Source organism: Chionomys nivalis, chromosome 1 (genome assembly GCF_950005125.1).
Source record: "Chionomys nivalis chromosome 1, mChiNiv1.1, whole genome shotgun sequence".
Classification (NCBI taxonomy): Eukaryota; Metazoa; Chordata; class Mammalia; order Rodentia; family Cricetidae; genus Chionomys; species Chionomys nivalis.
In genome coordinates this window covers 48,529,781-48,549,211 of record NC_080086.1, presented here as the reverse complement: position 1 = coordinate 48,549,211, position 19,431 = coordinate 48,529,781, and the positions used below count along the sequence as shown (strand labels likewise).

The 19,431-nt window shown below is 37.2% G+C and overlaps 1 protein-coding gene across 4 annotated transcripts in view; it reads right to left on the bottom strand.

Annotated features, from left to right (window-relative positions):
- Positions 1-220: 220 nt before the first annotated feature.
- Positions 221-19,431, bottom strand: part of Cntn3 (contactin 3) — a 397,003-nt gene continuing 377,792 nt past the window's right edge. For 3 of the 4 annotated variants that reach the window (XM_057765759.1, XM_057765784.1, XM_057765769.1), the window contains 4 exons: positions 16,150-16,336; positions 7,296-7,408; positions 5,730-5,898; positions 221-2,289 (listed from right to left, as the gene is read on the bottom strand). In XM_057765759.1, the coding sequence (XP_057621742.1) occupies positions 2,189-2,289; positions 5,730-5,898; positions 7,296-7,408; positions 16,150-16,336 (570 nt within the window). In that variant the 3' untranslated portion in view covers positions 221-2,188. The remainder of the gene's footprint in view (positions 2,290-5,729; positions 5,899-7,295; positions 7,409-16,149; positions 16,337-19,431) is intronic. The other variant, XM_057765776.1, reaches the window with a different exon arrangement.

Sequence of the window (19,431 nt, the reverse complement as noted above, 5' to 3'; positions counted from 1 at the left end):
AGTCACTGTATCAAATTGCTGATTTTACTGAGTTAGTAGAGCATAAACAAATGTTTTAAAATATTCCCCCAAAAGATTTAAAAGTCAAATGTTTGCTGAAGAAATGTAAGGAATGGCACCGACACTGTTACTCTAGTGCCCCTCCCCCTTTCCCATGTGAATGTTTTCCTCCACCAATGAGCAATACAAAAGTATTTAATTATTATAAATTTTATTAGAATAATAGAAAATAATACATACAGATAACCATAGGATACACACACAGGAATTTAAAGAGTAAAATTTAGCCTTTTCAATATGAAAAGTGTCTTCATCTCATGGAGATATACTGATAGAAATAACATGAAACAAGAGAATTGCCATCTTGCAAAAGAAAAGTACAGGAACAAATTCTAGGAGTCATCAGATAATAAAAAGGTATAGTTCAGTTACATGTACTATAAAGCACAGGGGTTGGAGAAAGTGTTTCCCCACATTTTCACTGGAAATAACAATGGTCATATGAAATCAACTAGTCATTCAGATTTCTAGGTATGTACAATATATACAAGCCCTACAGAGAAACATAAAAGAAAATCATTCTTTTTACAGAGTGACCATGTCTTAAATGGAATCTCCAAAGAGAGGGTGGTGCATTAAAATGGTATTATCATCTGGCTAATTTTTAGTGTTCCTTGTGAGCTACCTCATTGGTGTCTAATTTTGCTACCTTTGGTAATATGAGCAAAGTCCAGCAAAATATGCAATTGGTAGACAAGAGGTAAAAAATTGATTTTGAATGTCTAACACTCAATCTTCTGATTTTCATATTTTTTTTACATATTGCTGTGAAGTCATGTCTTCCACAGTCTTTTGCAAACCACATATTGAGAGTCTGAGTCATCCATATCAAAGCCAGCAGCATCATCATGTTCTATTACAAATTTAACTTGGGAACGATAAAGTCTGCCTGACTTGATGAGATAGACAGTGGGATTTCATTAAAAAACCATCTCTACCATCCAAACAGAGATAGGGCCCGTTAATGGAATCAGCATTTGGAAATGAAGAATTGTGTGCATTTTGTTTCATTGGGTTAAGATACAGGTTGTTCCTTGTTTTCTCTACTGGGTTTTATTTTTAAAGCCTGAAAGCTTATTTTTACTTGGGAAGGGAATGAGTCCTTAATTAATTTTATTTTAATTTTGAGACAGGATGAAATGTACTCATTTCCAGGTACCATCTTTTCATATATATATATATATATATATATATATATATATATATATATCTCCAAAAGATAATATTACTCAGGTTCAATTTCCATCTTTGAATTAGACAGATAATCCCTACTGAGAGCATGCAATGCCAGCCAGCTTCAAAAACATGCCTGGCTTGCTGGTCACTTTAGGAAGTTGATATAAACTTCTGCACAGGAACACTGCACATGATGGGGAAATCGTGCTTTTCATATCCCCCTCTATGTTTATTTAACAACTAATTCTTGCTGTAAAAGCATATAGTAGAAATATTATCACCTCATTTCCTAGGATGAATAACAGAGATGAGAGGACGAAGTGATTAGGGGAATCTTGCAGACATACAGTAGGACACTGAAGTCAACGTCACTTGCCCAAATTCAGAGTGGCATTTTCTAACGATACCCTATGGAGTCACAGGCCACTCCCTTCCAGCATAATAGCTGCCTAAGTGCATTTTTACTCTGATGGGTTCAAACTGGTAATTTTAAAATGATAGGTAATGTTGTAATAATGGGAAAAGAATATTCAGAATAAATGAGAAGTTTTTTAGTACAGAAAAACTGTGTGTTTGTCTGTGCTGTGTGTGTCTCTGTGTGTGTACTGTATATGTATTATTTGTTTCTACATATCATGTGTGCACTGTGTGTTTTTGTGTGTATCCTGTGTTTGTATTACCTCACACATAGGCAGCACTTAAACTCATAGCGTAAGAATATTTATATCAAAAGTTTGTAGTATGTGACTTGCAAATTCCTTTGGTTTACCAAGCAAATATTAAGGCATTTTAGATTCCTCTAAAAGGATTTACTGTTTTTATTATATTCATATTTTACCTATAATGGAGTAGAAATTTAAAAACACATAGCTGAAAAAAACATGCATAATCACTGTTTCAGAAAGTACTTTTAAGGTAACCAATTAAATTTCCAGTAAATACAAAAAACCTATCACCACAAAGCATTTACAATAAAGAACAGCAGGACAGGTATATAACCTGAAACAGGGTGTATGTTAGAAATGGCTGATGTAGATCCTCTTGCATCCATACCTGTCAAAGATGATAAACAGCTCGTCAGTACAGGTAATCAGGACACTGTGGACTGAATGTTTCTGTTCTATCTGGAAAAATGCTGAAATCCTGTCTTCAGCTGTGATAACAGTCATGCTACAGTAGCAAATAGCCTCGCAGATCTTTGAAACTTTGGACTTCAACCCAAGCTTTCCTTGTAACTCAATCAGAAGCATTAGATTTCCCACTCCTGAGATTTAAAGGAACATGTGAAAAGGCCAAAGCAATAGGGCTGTGTTGAGACCCTTTAGGGCAGATCTACTTCCTCCTGGTTAAAAGAATTGACTATACATTCTATCACTCAGCCTGGGCCATTTAATTACCTAGCCAGGAGTCCACTCCCCAAGGAAATCTGAGTCTTCTGAAGTCATACTAAGGGGAGGAATAATTATCCTGAATGAGATGACGTTCTTTTACTTTCCAGAAGTCCCTTAGTGAAAACACTAGCAGACTCCCTATCAGGGAGCATAGTGGAGGCTAGCCACACTTTTGAGTCCTAATTTTTTTTTTTTTTTAAGTTTTCTTTGTCTCATGTTTGGATACTAGTCAATAGCCTAAGCAAACACTCTGAGACTCTCTGGGCTTTGTTACTCATTCTTTGAGGCTTTCGAGCTCCTTTTCATTGTTGTTGTTGTTTTGTTGTGAATCTGCTTAGTGGCCTCCATTGCAAAAGGCATGACCTTTTCTCCTTCCTCTTCTCCATCTCCCTCCTCCTGGTAGCTGTCAGACTGGCAGTTTGCCCACCCTGTTGCTTTTCTCCTAAACTCTAATAAAATTACCCTCAAGGGAGGTATTGAGTCCATTTCTATATTCTTTTGTTAATGAGACAAAGCACCCAAGCAAGGAATCTCAGTTTCCATGGTAAAATTTGAGTATGAAACAATTTGAATATGTTTGTGAACTGTAGGTACTTTAACCTTAAATTTTCTAGCCTCTGAAACTATGAGGAATATGTTTCTGTAGTTTTAAAAAGTCAGATTATGATACTTTTATAAAAGTAGTTTGAAACAGGTGGTGATGGTACACACCTTTAATCCTTGCACTCGGAATGCAGAGACAGATAAATCTCTGAGTTTGAAACCAGCATGGTCTACAGAATGAGTTTCAGGACAGCCAGGGCTAAAAAATAGTAGTTTGACACTTAGAACAAAAGTAATGCCTGCTCTATCAAAATTATATATATATATATATATATATATATATATATATATATATATATATATATCTCCTAGGATCACAATTATTTATTATTCCCCTTTATTGCACATGCTGGCTGCCAAGAGTACGTATAAGAGATCAATATGTCGAAGTTAGTAAATGCCTCTAATCTGTTCATTTCATATACTTAAACTTTAATTGAAATTGGAAAAACAACTTCATCATTGTGAAAATGATTAGACTTGATTACAAAGAGCTGGTGAGATAATTTGATATTTTAATTAAACAAAGATTCATGGGATAGAGGTTTAGAAGATTGTCCCTATGCAGATATAATTTATGCATACTATGAAGTATCATCTCTGTAAATGAATCGATAGAAACTCCATTTCCACAGACCACCCTGTGTAATCATCTGACTGCACAAGGTCGGCAACAAGGCAGGGTCACGTGTTCTACACTATTCAGTTGTTATTGAATGAGAAAATGAAATAAAAGGAGGAGGACATGACTATTCCTAAAGTATGGAGAAGACATTTTATTGTAGATATAAGGGAGAAAGCAGGCAGAGGGAAGAATAGTTCCCTAACTAAAATCTCTCTTTGCTTCTCTCTAAAGAAGCAGAGTGCTTAGTCATATTATCTGTCCCACTGTCTATATTGTCACTTTCACTCTACATTTTACACTATTGACGAATAAGAAGCACATGACCCATATTTTGAAAGTTAAAATAATGTGGGCTGAAGAGATGAGATGGCTCAGAAATTAAGAGAACTGCTCTTGGAGAGGACCAGACTTCAGTTCACAGCCTCTACCTTGGGTTTCTCAAAACCTCACAGCTACCTGTAGCTCCATCCAGGTGATCTGAATCGCATCCTCTTTTGGCCTACAGAGGCACTTGCAGTCACATACACGCATGCACGCACATACACACACACACATGCAAGCACACATGCACACACACACAAGCACACACATACACACACACGCACACACATACCCAAACATACATGCGCATGCACGCACACATACACACACGTATGCATACACACACACAATTTTTATTATCTTTAAAACAAACTTAAAGTACTCATAATAAATGTAAATAGATTTCTTTCTTTTTTTTTTTTGGACTATTTAACAGACTTTATTGAATTGCACCGATATTTGGGATAAACTTACTCAGTCTGAAATGACTTTTACAGATTAACTTGCACATCTAAGTGCGGAATAATTATCTGCCATTTTCTTTGATTGTTGGAGTTGTGTGCTTTAGTCATGATATTTCCACAGAAAATAAAATTTCCCCTTCTTAGCGCCAGTTCCTTCATTTTAAAGATTAAAGATTGTAGCTGCTCTCTTGATTGCCCACTACTGCGGACAAGGTTGAGATCCATACATGGAAAGATGGAGCCATCCTATTTGAGTCACTGAGAAGCACAGGACAAATTAAAACAAAATGGGTTTTACATTACTTCAGTGAAGGCTGGAGAACTCCAGACAGGATTTAAAAGTAAAAATAAAATCTATTTTGCCTTCTCACTGAGAAAATATGTATGCACAAGTCTGTTTCCTTAACTCAGAAATGGAAATTTCCATAGTAGAATATCTTTGGATTTTCAGAAAAAAAGTTAGTGTGAAGCTCCTGGGAAATTAAAAAGCTGTATTTTAAAATCCTGTCTCTCTATCCATTACATATAAACACATTATGATCTTTTAAATGTTAATTTTTTCTATTGAAAGACCTAATATTTTGCCTGCAATTAGAAAGGGACAAACGACTGGGAAAAGACAGATTTTTCACTATGGTAACCCAGGATGTCCTTGAACTATCTAGCCATGGCTGGTCTGAAGCTCAGGATCCTCTGGGTTGAGACTCCTGAGTCTGGAAATTATTTGCTTGAGCTGCCACACCAGGCAGTATTAAGAAGGTGGAAACCTCTGTGTAGCTCAATGCTACCCTTGAAAAGTGCTTAACATATTTGGGTTTGGGAAGTGCTTAGGGAATTTGGGCTTGGGAAGTTAATTCTAAGGCAAATGTAAGGAGAACTTCAAATAAAGAGTTCAAATAATAAATGTTGCCAAATAGTGTTTAATACCTTTTCTTCTCCCATGTTTTCCTCCCATCCCTACAGCCCATGTTCCATGCAAACCAAAGGTATGCTGGGAAAAATGGAGAGGCAGCACAATAATCACTGAGTCATTATAGAGTTCAGTGATGCTGATGAAAGGGAAGGAGGAAATGAGTTCAAACTACTTACTGGTGATTCTTGGAATCCTGATCTGCTCACTACTGGTGCCATCTCCTCCATCTGTGGTGGCCTTAACTTCAATAATGTAGTCCTCTTTGACAGGCAGCAAAAGTTCAGCTGAAGTTTTATTTGTGTTCAGTACTTGCACCTCATTTTGACTGCTAGTCCTATAGAAAACCTAGAAAATACAAACAAACACACTTTTTATACAGTCAGTTTTTATGTCCTTTCCAAAATTTATTGCTCCAAAATTACTTTATGTCGCTACAACCCTAGAATATAAAATGAACTACAAGCTAAGTTTTTAGGACTTAAACATGGGTAAATACTGTAGAATTATCATGTTCTCAAAACTGAAGGGGTTGAGTGAATACTGAACGTTTTTCATGGAAAACCTTAGTTAGGTTGGGAATTGATGAGTGATACAGGTTAGAAACACAGAGAGATTATGGGACATGTGAAAGGAGACCTTTGCTCCAGAGTCTGATTGAAGCCTAGATCCCCAGCCTTGAAACAAAAATTTTGAACCATTTACATTTGTTATAAAGGATGAACACATAAGGCTAACATTCTGTTTCTGATAAATAATTTGTATAAAATAACAATAAACCAGATTTAATGCAGAAGGTATAACACCTTGGATAGGGCCTCGACATTGTAAAGGGCCTCAATCTTGGGTAGAGCTTCATCCTTTTTAGCAGTTATTCTCTGAGAATCTTAAACAAAACTGCTATCTTTGTATAAAGCAAATAGATTCTATTTTCTAGAATTCTTGTGAGCTAGACTTTACCTTACCCCTGCAATCCTGTCAGTTGCCTCTTGAGGAAACCCCCAATAATCTCATTGATGCTTCTCAATAATATCTTATATATTATTGTAAAAAAACACTGAACATGACCCTCCCTTGAGAAAATGGTAGTTACACTTAGGTATGTCTTACTTTTTGTTAAGAACCCCACACCAACGCTCTAGGGCCTGTCTTATCTTCCTTCTGGGTGCCTTTCATTTTTTTAACTCTAAAGATTAATAAGATTACCTAACATATCATTATTAAACCCAACTATGCTTCATTAACTGGATAAAACGGAAATCCTTTCCTGGGTTTAAGCTATGAATATGGAAATCTGTGCCAACAGCATCTATCTAGGGAACTCTTCGGGCTGCTAAGGATAGCAGTAGGAAGCCATACCTCCTACCTCTGCTCTCCCAAAATGCTTATAGCAAGGAGAGATAGAACAAACAGAGCCAGGTGGAATATCTCTTTTGTTGAGGGAGGCAGGAAATCATAGGCAACACTTACAGCTGTTTTGAAGATAGTATTTCGTGAGCATTGAAAGTAAATAATACAAGTTATAACCATCATGTTTGAATTCCATATAAGCAAAATTATCCCACATGACAATATTTAACAAGTCAGATATTTTGAGGAAATTTTTTTTTGAAAAGCTTGATAGTTATGTGAAACTTAGATTTAAAAAGCATAATTAACATTTAAAAATTTTCCTTTCCACTTAGTCTTCCTTGGAGCATGTTTGCACAAGTGGGAAATGTAAAATAGTTTAAATCACAACTGACCTTGTAGCCTGTTACCTGTGATTCATTCTCCATCGCTTTCACTTGCTCCCAATTCAGTACCACTTTAGTGTCTGTAGCATTCCAAACGACATTTCCTGGAGGCTGACTGGGAGCTTGAAATGCAAAAGGAGAAGTTAAACCCGATTTAGGCACAAAATAATATTTCAGATAAAGCAGACAACTGAATGTTCTAGGAGGCTCATGGAAGGAGAGGACTCTCCTTGGCAACACATGGGGCAGAGATGGTATGTGGGAAAAAAACTAAGGAGTTTAAAAATATTTCCTTACCAAAGATTACTGTGTTTAAGTTAAGAGAAAATTGGCTATACCATACCACAGCACACCACAGCACACCAAAACATGTGGATAGTAGAAGAAAGGCAATTCCTCTATCTACCACTAGAGGGCTGCTTGTTGCTGAGTCAGGTAGGGCAGCCAAGGAACTTGTTTTGATCCTTACTGGAGGCTGAGAGAGATTGCCAAAAGAGCAGATTAAAGTCACAGGAAATGAAGTGTGGATGATTTTTAAGCCAGTCTTCTTATATGATGAGATGGGCAAAACGAGAGGCAATAAAAAAAATCAAGATTGCTCAGATTCATTTTCATGAAGCTACAGCTACACACATGAAAAATCGCGGCAGAGAGTCTATATTTTAAAGTCTTCATTTTCCAAGTGTAAATCATTTTTTTTTGAGAAAAATAATGCAAAGGGCTAAACAAGTTAATGAGAACTGCATTAGAGAATTAATGAAACTCTTTGAGTTTTATAGACTTGAATTTACAGTTAGCTTCTTACAAGACCGCAAGAGAGGAAAATTACACTGATGAGGGGGAGCTAGTACATGCGGGTTTGTATGTATGTGTGGGATGTTTGATGGCATGCTAAGTGTCAGGTTCCCTTTATTAAAAAAGAACAGAAGGGATACGAAGGATTCGTTTCTTTTCAATGACAAAGCAGACACAGTATATTTGTCAACAGCATCACAATTATCTACAATAGTACTGAAATAGTTCACCCTTATAGATTGAAACATAAGCTATTATTTTAATAACTGGACTTGCATTGGGAAAATGATCTAAAAGTGTGCCACTCCATATAATTTTCTGAAAATTATCATTGACTCATGCCATGAGGGAAATATAGCTAGATTTAAAGATGTTAAAGGCTCTTAGATACATTATGGGATGAATAACCTCACAAGATGCTCTTGCCTGCACATTTTTTTTTAGTTTATTGTGCCCCTACTAATATATTTTACAAACTTTAAATGTTTTGTGCATGTATACTGGCAATAAGTTTAAGTTAGCAAGACTGAGCTGCAAGATCAATGACAGATACTTAGGTTTGAAATATTAATCAGTGTGTTCTGGTTGCTCTATCAAGATGTAATGAGTGAATTCAGAACATCATCCCAAAGTCTGTTACTTATGTGGCTAACAGCAGTATATAAAAGGGCAGGCTTGATTTGATGTAATTTAGATAATACACTTCAGCATAAATTGTTCTATCAACATATCTGTGCTGACAGGTTATAAAATTTTCCAACAGCAGCTTCAGAGAAGAAATGACTATAACTGGAAGTTTGCCTTCAATGAATCGCAAAACACGTAAGTTAAATAAATTCATCCTGATAGGAATACTTTTTGAAATGACAAAGAGAAAGGAAGGAAGGAAGGAAGGAAGGAAGGAAGGAAGGAAGGAAGGAAGGAAGGAAGGAAGGAAGGAAGAGAGAGAAAGAGAGAGAAAGAAAAACTATGGAAAAGTAAATTAAGGAATATGGGAGTTTTAATTTTTATTTTTTTACCCTGAATATGATTACTCTTCCTGATTCATTTCACTCTTGTCTGATTTGGTCATTTAAAAAAAAATAAAAATGTACATTTTTATTTATGTATATGTTTATGTCTATGTGTTTTTATTTTTGACTATGTGTATATAGATAACATGTATACAGGTGCCCACAGAAGCCAGAAGTCATCGAATCCCGTGGAGCTGGATTTACAGGGTATTGTAAACTATTCAACCCTTGTGGTGCTAAGAAGTGAACTTGAATCCTCTGGAAGAGCAGCAAGCACTCTTAACTGCTGAGCTGCCTCTCCAGTCCCCATTTTTACTTTTTTAAAATACTAAAATAAATAAAAATTATAATTTCTAGCTTCATTCCAAACAATGATAGTTATTCAACAGCCAGGTTGCTATGCTAGTCACATATTTGTGTACACTTTAACATGAAGCTAACGGCTCCTTTTAAATTTTTAAAATGTTGAAAATGTTACCCATAAGCTCTCTTGCTACCACTGGTAACAGTGACACTGTCTGGGAAATTCTTAACCAAAGAACCATTCTTCTATCCTCTAAACTTTCAAATCAGTGCTTAGTAACTACCTGTGATGTCTTAGGCAATATAGAATGTGCTATAATATGAGTTACTTAATTTTCAGGACGCTGCATCATAGTGGTCCTCATTTCTGTCATCAGCCCAAGCCATGAAGCTTATAAAGAGCATACACCTGTGCTCATAACATCTCTCTCTTCACAGCAGTCCGAGGGTGATGGCAAACTACTTACAGCTTTCCATCCATGGTGGAGGGATAAACAAAACATGTTAATGGAAGAGATATTGCTCACCTTAAAAGCAACCAGAAATCCACCATAAGCTAGAACGTGGATGAAGCTCAATTGAGGCTACTAGTTAGGCTAAGTGAAATAAACAGTCCTGCAAATATAGAAAGGTGCCTGCTGCACGCAACTTGTAGAAGAGTGAAATTCAGGGACAGAAAGACTTCTGACGATGGTTCACACAGCAGTGCACATTAAGTTGGTACTATTTAACTGTACACTCAGAGCCTAATGTGGCTCCAGGAAGAGGCAGTGTATAGAAATTCAAAGCCACATCATGGGTATTTGAAGGCACAGAATCAAACAATGAAGGGAGAAAGTTCTTAGATGACTGACAGTGTATCTTGTAGCACTTCTAACTTCATGCTTGGTGCTTTTCCCCAACCAAAATACAATCTGCAACAGCTTGACATAGGCCAGATCTACTGGACTTAACGTGACAAGTAGTCAATTTTTTAAAATTACTTGTCAGGTTTGAAACCCACAGACTTTTTTCTTTGTCAAATAAACTACTATTTTGACAGTATGATATAGTAGGAAAACACTAGATAAAATATAATTCATTTTATTTAAAGGTGATATTTAATTGGATTTATAGCACAACATGAAGTGACAGGTCTAAAAGTTCCTGAAATAATCTAAGTATCATACAATAACATAGCACTATTCCAAGAGGATTTTTTTGTTGGGGTCTATCATTAAACATCCATCATGATGCTTTCTGTGTTTGGTTTTCTAACATCTTTCTAACATCAGCTTTATTAGAGATCACAGTTGTTCTATAGATGTCTATCTGCAAAGAGGCAATGACAGTGACACATGTATGCCAAGGTGAAGCCAGGGCATAAGACACATTTATCAATGAGAAGACAGCTAAATAAGTAGTGGCCTGTTGTCAAGGTGAGATATTAGACATACATGGTGTTCTGACTTTATTCTTGGAGGAGTGATGAAACACCCTGACAGAAAAGCAATGGGAACAGAAAGAGCTGAGTTTCAGCTCACAATTTCAGGCTACAGTCCGTCATTGTGGGGAAGTTGAGGCAGAAACTCAAAGCAAATGTCTACATCACACCCACAGCCAATAGGAGAAATGAATGTAGGCATGTCTTCCACTCAGTTAGCTCTCTCAACTCTTGTACCATTCAGGATCCAGTGTTAGGGAAAGGCACTACTCACTTTTAGGCTGAATATTTTTCTATCAAAAATATAATCAGGACATGCCCCTCCTACCCTTCAACCGGAGCTGTCCACAGGCCGACCTGATATAGACATTTCATTAAGATTCTTTCCCAAGGTCATTTTAAACTGTGTCAACTGAAAAATTAAAACCAGCCATCACATGTTATTAAATAATATACAGGCCACTAAGCTTACAGCCCAGGAGAAAACATCTGTAGAATGGAAATCCATGAAGCACATCCCATGAGGTACTTATGATGGTGTTTCTGGGCTATGGGATTATAGCTGGCCCTTAATGTCTACTCCATGATTTTGTTCTGCAAATTTTCTACAATGAATGGATGTCACTGGTAGGATACAGTGTAGAGGCTGCGGACATAGGGGACATTATTGTGTGCAATTTGCAAGGATGATATTTCCATAGTGGTCACAGCAATGCTGGCATTTCCTTTGGAAATATGAAATTTTAAGAGCTCATGGTTGCTATGGTCAACTATTTAGAACTCAGTATGTTTTTTCACTCTTTTTCTTGGCTACCTGAGGATAACAAGATGATTTTCCTGCAAGCAAATGTTAGCGCTAGTACCTGAAAAGAATATTTTTGCTCTTAGCTGTTGCTTGAGAAGATCATTGCCATTTTAATTTTAATTAATCACCATTTTAATTTAATTAGGCTGGTTAAACAAGTGGTATTGTGAGAAAATGAAAATCTGAAGCCATTTTCTATCTAGTACTGAGATACATATTGGCTCAATCACTGAAACTATTACAAATGGACCAAACGCATCATACCATGGGAATCTTCTCGTATTTATTTATTTATTTATTTAGGTTTTTTTCTTTCTTTTTTTTTCCTTTTTTTGAGAAGGGGTTTCTCTGTGTAGCCGTGGCCATTCTGGAACTGCTCTGTAGACTGGACTGACCACGAACTCAGAGATTTGCCTTCCATAGAGTGCTGGAGTCACCACATCTGGCCTGTGATGAGTTCAAGGGCTTTGGACTTGTTCTCCTGCTTGCTCACTGAGCACTTTCCCCTCTGAGTCATTCCCCAGCCCAGAAAAAGTTACAGATTCTTGGTAAGATCAGAAGCCAATAAATTCCAAACTTAGTGAGTTCTAAGGACCAAAATTAAGAGTAAACATGTGGAGTTGGGGTGGAGTGGGGGAGGGGTGGCTCAGGGGTAAAGTATTTGCCCAATATCCTGAGTAAAATCTCCAGAACTCTAAAAGTGGAAGAGAAGTGCCTTCTGCAAATTTTCTTTGGACATCCACACACGGGCTGTGGCCTGCACACGTTCTCACATAATAAACACACACACACACACACAGAGAGAGAGAGAGAGAGAGAGATTGAGAGAGAGAGAGAGAGATTGAGAGAGAGAGAGAGAGAGAGAGAGAGATTGAGAGAGAGAGAGAGAGAGATTGAGAGAGAGAGAGAGAGAGAGAGAGAGAGAGAGAGAGAGAGAGAGAGAAAAGAGGCAAGGATGTCAGAGATTTGGGGCCTAAGGACTTAAATAATCAGGCTTTGTTTGCTGAAACGGGTTGTTATGGTGGATAAGAGTCCAGATGAAGGACAGGAGGGAGTACTCAGCATAAGACGGACTCAGTCTGACATCCTATTAGATGACTTTTGAAGATGTTGTTGGCCTGAAACCATCCACACTGCAACCAGAACTGCTACTGGAGGTTTATAACACAGGGTGCTGATTGTTTGTCCTACAGATTTTCTATGAATTCTGGACATGAGACTGCCAGCATGCTTCCCTTTAGAAATCAGCACTTCCTATCATTTTCAGGCCATCTGTAATTTTTCTCATTAGTCTCATTTAGAAGGATGATGATAAGAGTTGCCTCTCTTTGGCTTTTGAGTGACAGAAAGCCATCTTCAATTACTGAAGAGGCTAATTACTGTTAAATTAAAGATGCTTTTTAGAAAGCACATGTATTTGGATGCCAAAAATTAAGTGTTTAATGAAAGTTACAGTACTTTGCTCGAGAATCCTTCTGTTAGTTTACAATCAGAGACAACACCTACAGGCTGCATTGGTGGAAATTCTCGCATGCTGAATTCCGTGATTACAAGGACACACAGCTTAAACTAAGTTTCAACTAGACCGTAAAAGGCTGCAGCGTATATTTTGAATTCACAAAGTGCAGTCAAGAGGAAATACATTTGATTAATAACAGTACTTCAAGCTGGCCCGCTTCTTCAGCTTTCATTTATCCACTCAGTCATCCAGTCAGCATTTAATGAGGGGCTGACGTGTGCTGGGAGCAGACTGGGCACAGAGTCTGGGTGAATAAGGCACACAGGCCTCTCAGCATAGTTTATCAACTGCAGGAGCAAACAGAGACCACACCAGGAATCAAAAATGGTATCTCAGCTCTTTATAACTGCAGCACCTAGATGATTTCTTCAGATGATGATCATGTAAACCTTGCCAGAAATTCTTCAATAGGACTTGAAGAAAAACCTCATCAATGCTTAGGATGATTCTTTTCAAAGCTGCTAGTAACAACATCAGAAATAGCTGTGAAAGATGCCATCTTACTTTATTTTGGTGCCTTAAAACTCACGAGCATAATTTTAAAAAAAGAATGCATGTTCTTTATATGCAATCTTAAGAAGACTGAAGAAGTTATGAAATTTCCCATACAATTTAGAAGACCTTCACTAGCAACACTTACAGAACCTTGTGCCGACTCTAGGTAGCTGCAGCACTGGAGAACACTATTTTAAAGAGAGACTGAATTCACTTCGGGAAATTCCCATTAGACATCAGCTGTACCAGCCCTGGATTCCTGACTACATTTGGGCATCTTACCCAGTTACCAAGCACAGAGCAAAAGCATAAGAAACACTGGTTGGAAAGGGCCGTGGACATTCTGAGGATGTGGTTGTAAGAGAGGAGGAAACAATGTTTCAGACTCTGGATGACTGTTCCATCACCTACTCCACCATCTTTTTGAAGGAATCTAAATTTCCTGTGGCTCAGTCTTTTCATTTCTAAAGTGAAGACATGAATAGCTTCCAACCCAGTGCTGCTATGAGAATTAAGAATCAGTACACGAACAGTGTTATGAACTGTGAGCAGAAATTGCTCACTGAGTGTTAGCTGTTAAAACTGTAATTATCATCATCGTTATGCGTACATTTGTCTTTCCATGCTGTCTCTCCATTATAAAGGGGGTTCGTTTATTTTTTGAAGACTTCATTTCATTCCCTGTATATTATCAAGGTATTTTTATTAACACATAGTTACTTTTTCCTTTTGTATCCCCTAATACACCAAGCTTATCACTGATATTTTTACAGTTATTTATTTAGTGGTGTGTGTGTGTGTGTGTGTGTACATATGAATGTGCCACAACACATTGTGGAAGTCAGAGGATACTTGTCTTGAGAGAGTTAGTTCCTTTCTGTTCTCAGGTGGGTTCCCTGACACTCAGGTCTTCAAGGTCAGAAGCAAGCACCTTTACCAATGAAGCAATCTTACTGGCCCATAATGTCTTCATTTAAAATTTTCCAAGCAAGCAATCACATTGATCATTAAGTTAGAGCAGAGTCAAGTAAACCTGCTTAAATGTATTTTTTGCAATCAGCATTTTTTATTGATGCTGGCTCTGAACGTGTAAATAACAAGGAATATTTAAGCCTTAGTAATATTGAATTATTATCAAGAGAACCAAATATCTTTACTGAAAAGTTATAAATGCGGATCATTTTTCAGTTTATGCATTTTCAAATAGCACACTCTTGGTTTAACTATGTGTTATTCATAAGAGATGGGCCACACTTTCCCTGGTAATTAGGCAAGGATAATGTTAAATCCTCACATCAGTGCATTGCTCACAAATGGATGCTATGGAAGGGAATAGATGGCTTTGTTGCTACACTGTTGCTCTGCAGTGTTCATTATGCTAATAAGTTGCTAGATACACTTTTTCTCCTTATAAATAATGCAAGCATAAACATAAAAATTTCCTTCATCAAATGACAGTGGTTAATTGACATCAAAAGTAGTAAGATTACACTTCATGTGTACTTTAAATTACTGGTATTATAGTACCACTTGCCTATAATATTCATCTATATATTACTAGCATTCTTAGCAGTTTAGGCAATGAATGTATGCTTTCAAATAAATTTCGACATGGTAATCGGCAAACAATGGCTCAAATGCCAACCAAGAAAAACAGTTCTACATAAACTTAGTGAAACACAGAGATCTACCAAACTAAACTTTGAAAATAAATCAGGAAAACAATTATGAATAAAGAAAAACACCAGTGTGCTCAAGGAACTTAACCCCTTCATACCTCAATTTACTCACCTTTAGAATTAAAATCGAAAGGGAATGATCATTACGTATTTGAGACATGACTTTTCTCAGCCATGGTCATGATGACAATAATAGGAACAGGTTATGTTAGAGGGTACGTGCTATGAGAAGGAAACGAAATGCAAACAACTGACTTTTTTGATGATGAATTTAATTATAACATTGTCACAGCTCATGAGCTAAACTGAATTTATAGGCACGAGACTCAACTTGGAAGACAACATTGGCATTGCTGGTTAGACTTTTTAGTGTGCAGTACATCTATTTATGTGGACTTACTGTCTGATTATTTTAACTGTTTAATTCATTTTGGAATCTATTTTAAAAGATTGAGAAAGAAAGGCTTAGAAAATAGGCTCTCAGGTGTTGGCATCAGCTTCCAGTGATTTATGTTCAGCACAATTTTCAAAGAACTCATGACCTATGATGGTGTAGACCCAACAGAACCTACTACACATAAAAAGACTAGATGGACTTAATGCCCACAAGCACATTTTCTCAACAATGTTCAAATGGAAGGGCTACTTAAAGATTTAGGGATATTGTAAAGGTAGCGATGTGGAGGCCTCTGGGTTTGTGAGGTATGGGAGTGAAATATTTCACCATGCAGTGGGGTTAATGACAAGCTACCATTCAAGTGATAAAGGAGGCAACAGACAATGCAGTCTTTTCTTCACATTCTGAAACTGGAAAAATGAGAATCTACTTACGGGTTTTCTTGGTGGTTGCATTAACTGTGTCACTAAAGGGACCAGCGCCTGCGCTGTTGTAAGCCCGGACGGCTGTGTAATAAGCCAGGTTGCTCTTCAGGCCCCGGAGCACAGCCGATGTCTGATTTCCTGCCACTTTCATTTTGCTGGATGATTCTTCTTCTCCTCCATTGTTCCAGTACCGCACCTGGTGGACAGCAGACACAAAACATGCAAACAGCTGGACCAAATACTCCAAAATTCAGTCACTTTTATTAACATGGGTGTTATGATGTATTTTCTTGTTTATTCCACCAACACTCCCAAGAGACCCACTGTGTGCCAGGTGCTGCACTCAACTTTGTCACAGCTGTTGGTATACAGGAAAAGGGAATGAAGAAGAGTTAGAAAACAGTCATCTAAACAAATGGAGCAGGACATTCTGGGTGTGAGTGCAGCAGAGTACAGGGTTGCAAGTGCGTGCAAAGGCAGTGGAGAAACCCACACACCAAACAGCATGCTGTTCCCAATTCTCTCCTTTACCACCCTAGCCCTATCTCAGATCTGCAATGCTGGAATATATTCGTGAAGCATGAATAAACTCGACAGGAAAGTGGAGATTTCTCCTGGGAAGAAAGGGGAATGATGGCAAGATCTGAGAAAGGAGACTGACCACTGAAATATCCCACAGCGATGCTCAAGTGTCACCAAGTCTACCTGTACATGCAGACCCGCAGCAAGAAGTAGTTAAAACAGCTTTTTTAAGTATAAGTATGTTAAAATATTGCTATTCTTGATATGCTAAAATGATTTTTGATTTATTAAACAGGTATTAACATAAATGCTATAAAGATGCAAAAATAAATAAAATAAACCAGTGATAATATTTGGCAAAAAGAGAAGTAATAAATGATAATATAAAAACCATTGTCTGGACACTGTGGGGACTATTCAGTTGGTATAGTGCTAGCTAGCTATACAAGCATGATCACTGCAATTCTGATCCTTAGCACTCATGGAAAATACTGCTTTTGGTGACATGCACATATAATCTGAGTTCTGGGGTACATAGATAGGAGGAACCCTGGGGCTTCTTGGTCAGTAGGTCTAGGACAATAAGTGAAGTCCAGGGTAAGTGAGGAAATCTATCTGAAAAAGTGAGGTGGAAAAGACATTGGAGAAGATAACAGACATCCATCTCTGTTCTCTACAGGCATGCTACACACACACATACACACACACACTAAAACAAAAATAAAATATAGGTACATGTATTTACTAAATACTTTTCATTTGTGTGATAAAATGATTTCTTTGTTTAAAAGCCTAGATTCTTCATGAGGTAAAACAAAGGAACAATGACAAAGCAGAAATAAAAAGCTTTTGTAAAAGACAATCACATGTTGGGTGGGAGCAAGAATAGTTACTAATATTTGATCATTTAACATAAACAATAAAGTTAACATAAAGGTATAAAGAAGACTTGACACCTAATAAAAGCATATTTTGTATTCGTGTAAATATGCTTGCCCTTGCCTTTTTCGCAGTTGACAAACTTTTATTCCAGCATTTATTTTTAAAACCTTTATAATAAAATATAACTTAAAAATCATTTTTACAACTTCACAACTATCTATAATTTGAACACAACACAATTAGCAACAGAATGCCACACTCACAATCAAACCACAATGAAGATTATGAGAACTAGGCTATCTCTGGAAACATACACTAGCTCTGTCAGAATAGGCAGATTTGGTGTTTATAGCTTGTGGTAGTTCAGTGGGCTGAATGCTCACTGTAAACTTCATGTCTTCACAATAATGTTCTAAATTACCCTACTAAACAGTTCAGCATTCGCTGCTTGCCCTGTATTATAAGCCCTTCCCACCCATATATATATATATATATATATATTCTTTTGATGTCACCTCTGTGCACTTCTCTTGCAAAAGAATTATTGTTTCCATGAGAACCTCAGTTGGGGTATCTGAACCCAAATCCTTAGACTGGAGGTAAATATAATTTTCTTTACTAAGCCACTGATAAGCTAAGTATTAACTGACACTAAAATCTTTTATAAATCTTCTGTCACCAGTACTGAACACTGTATGTATTGTGAGGTTTAGATGACCTGCCCTTGAGGACACTGTCTAGCTGTTTTCTAAGAATGACATCTAATCAATAATTATAATAAAACGTTATAGACAGCCGGAAAGCTTATGGCCTGGGATATAGCACAGGCTGGGGAAAGTATCACATCAATCTGTGTTATAATAATCCTCATTTTACTGGTGATGCAGGAGAGGGGAGGAGAAGTTTGGTAACTCAATCAAGATCCTCGTTAACTTCTGTTCTCCTCTTAGTTTCTAACCCACGAGTCATTCCTTTCTGTGAGATATCAAGTTACTTCAGGTAAGCTGCCCGAGGAAATGAATCTTGGGAGACTGATTAAAGGAAAAGTAAAAGTAATTCATAACTGGCATGTGACGTCTACTTTCATGAACCCATTTATAGAGAGTGCTTGGAAGTTCATAGGTAAGCAATGCGTGCTCGTACTACAACCCATCTCCAAGGACTGGAGAGATATATCTGTAGACCTTTAAAAACAGAAAAATGTGTACCAAATTTGACCATAATACTAGTCAGTGAAGAGTGACTGCCTTCTTAGATAGCTTAAAGAGGTGGATAAATAAACAGTCAGAACCTAAACAAAGAAGCAATTGGAAATTTCCTATAGGCAAATTTTCTGTCAGTATCCCAATATGTTCTACAATATTTTTCATAAAAAGGTATTCATTCTTTGTTTTTTGTTTGTTTGTTTGTTTGTTGTGGAGGAATTGGAACTCTGGGCCTTGTATGTATAAGGGGTCTACCTAAGCTATATTTTTATTGGGGTCTTTTTTAAGCTTTATTTTTATTTATTCTTTGTGTCTTTCATATCATGCATCTCCATGTCACTCATTTCTTTCCTCTTTGGATCTGCCCTCTGCCCTTGTAACATGCCCCTACAAATAAAACAAAATGTAAGAGAGAAGAAAGAAAAAAAAAGCTCTCGTCATGGAAGCTGCAGTGTGACACTATGGATCATGCTGTAACCCTCTTCATTATGTTATGTACAGGTGTTCATTCATTGCAAGGAGTCACTGGTCTGGTTTGAAGCCTCTGGTTTCTGCAATACTATCCATGCTGGATCCTCACTGGGACTCCTCTTAATATCCTATTGTTGCCCTGTGTCGTGAAGATCCTGAAGCTTTGGGTCTGCAGGATTAGCCCCTTCATGTGCTCCAGCAGATAACAGTT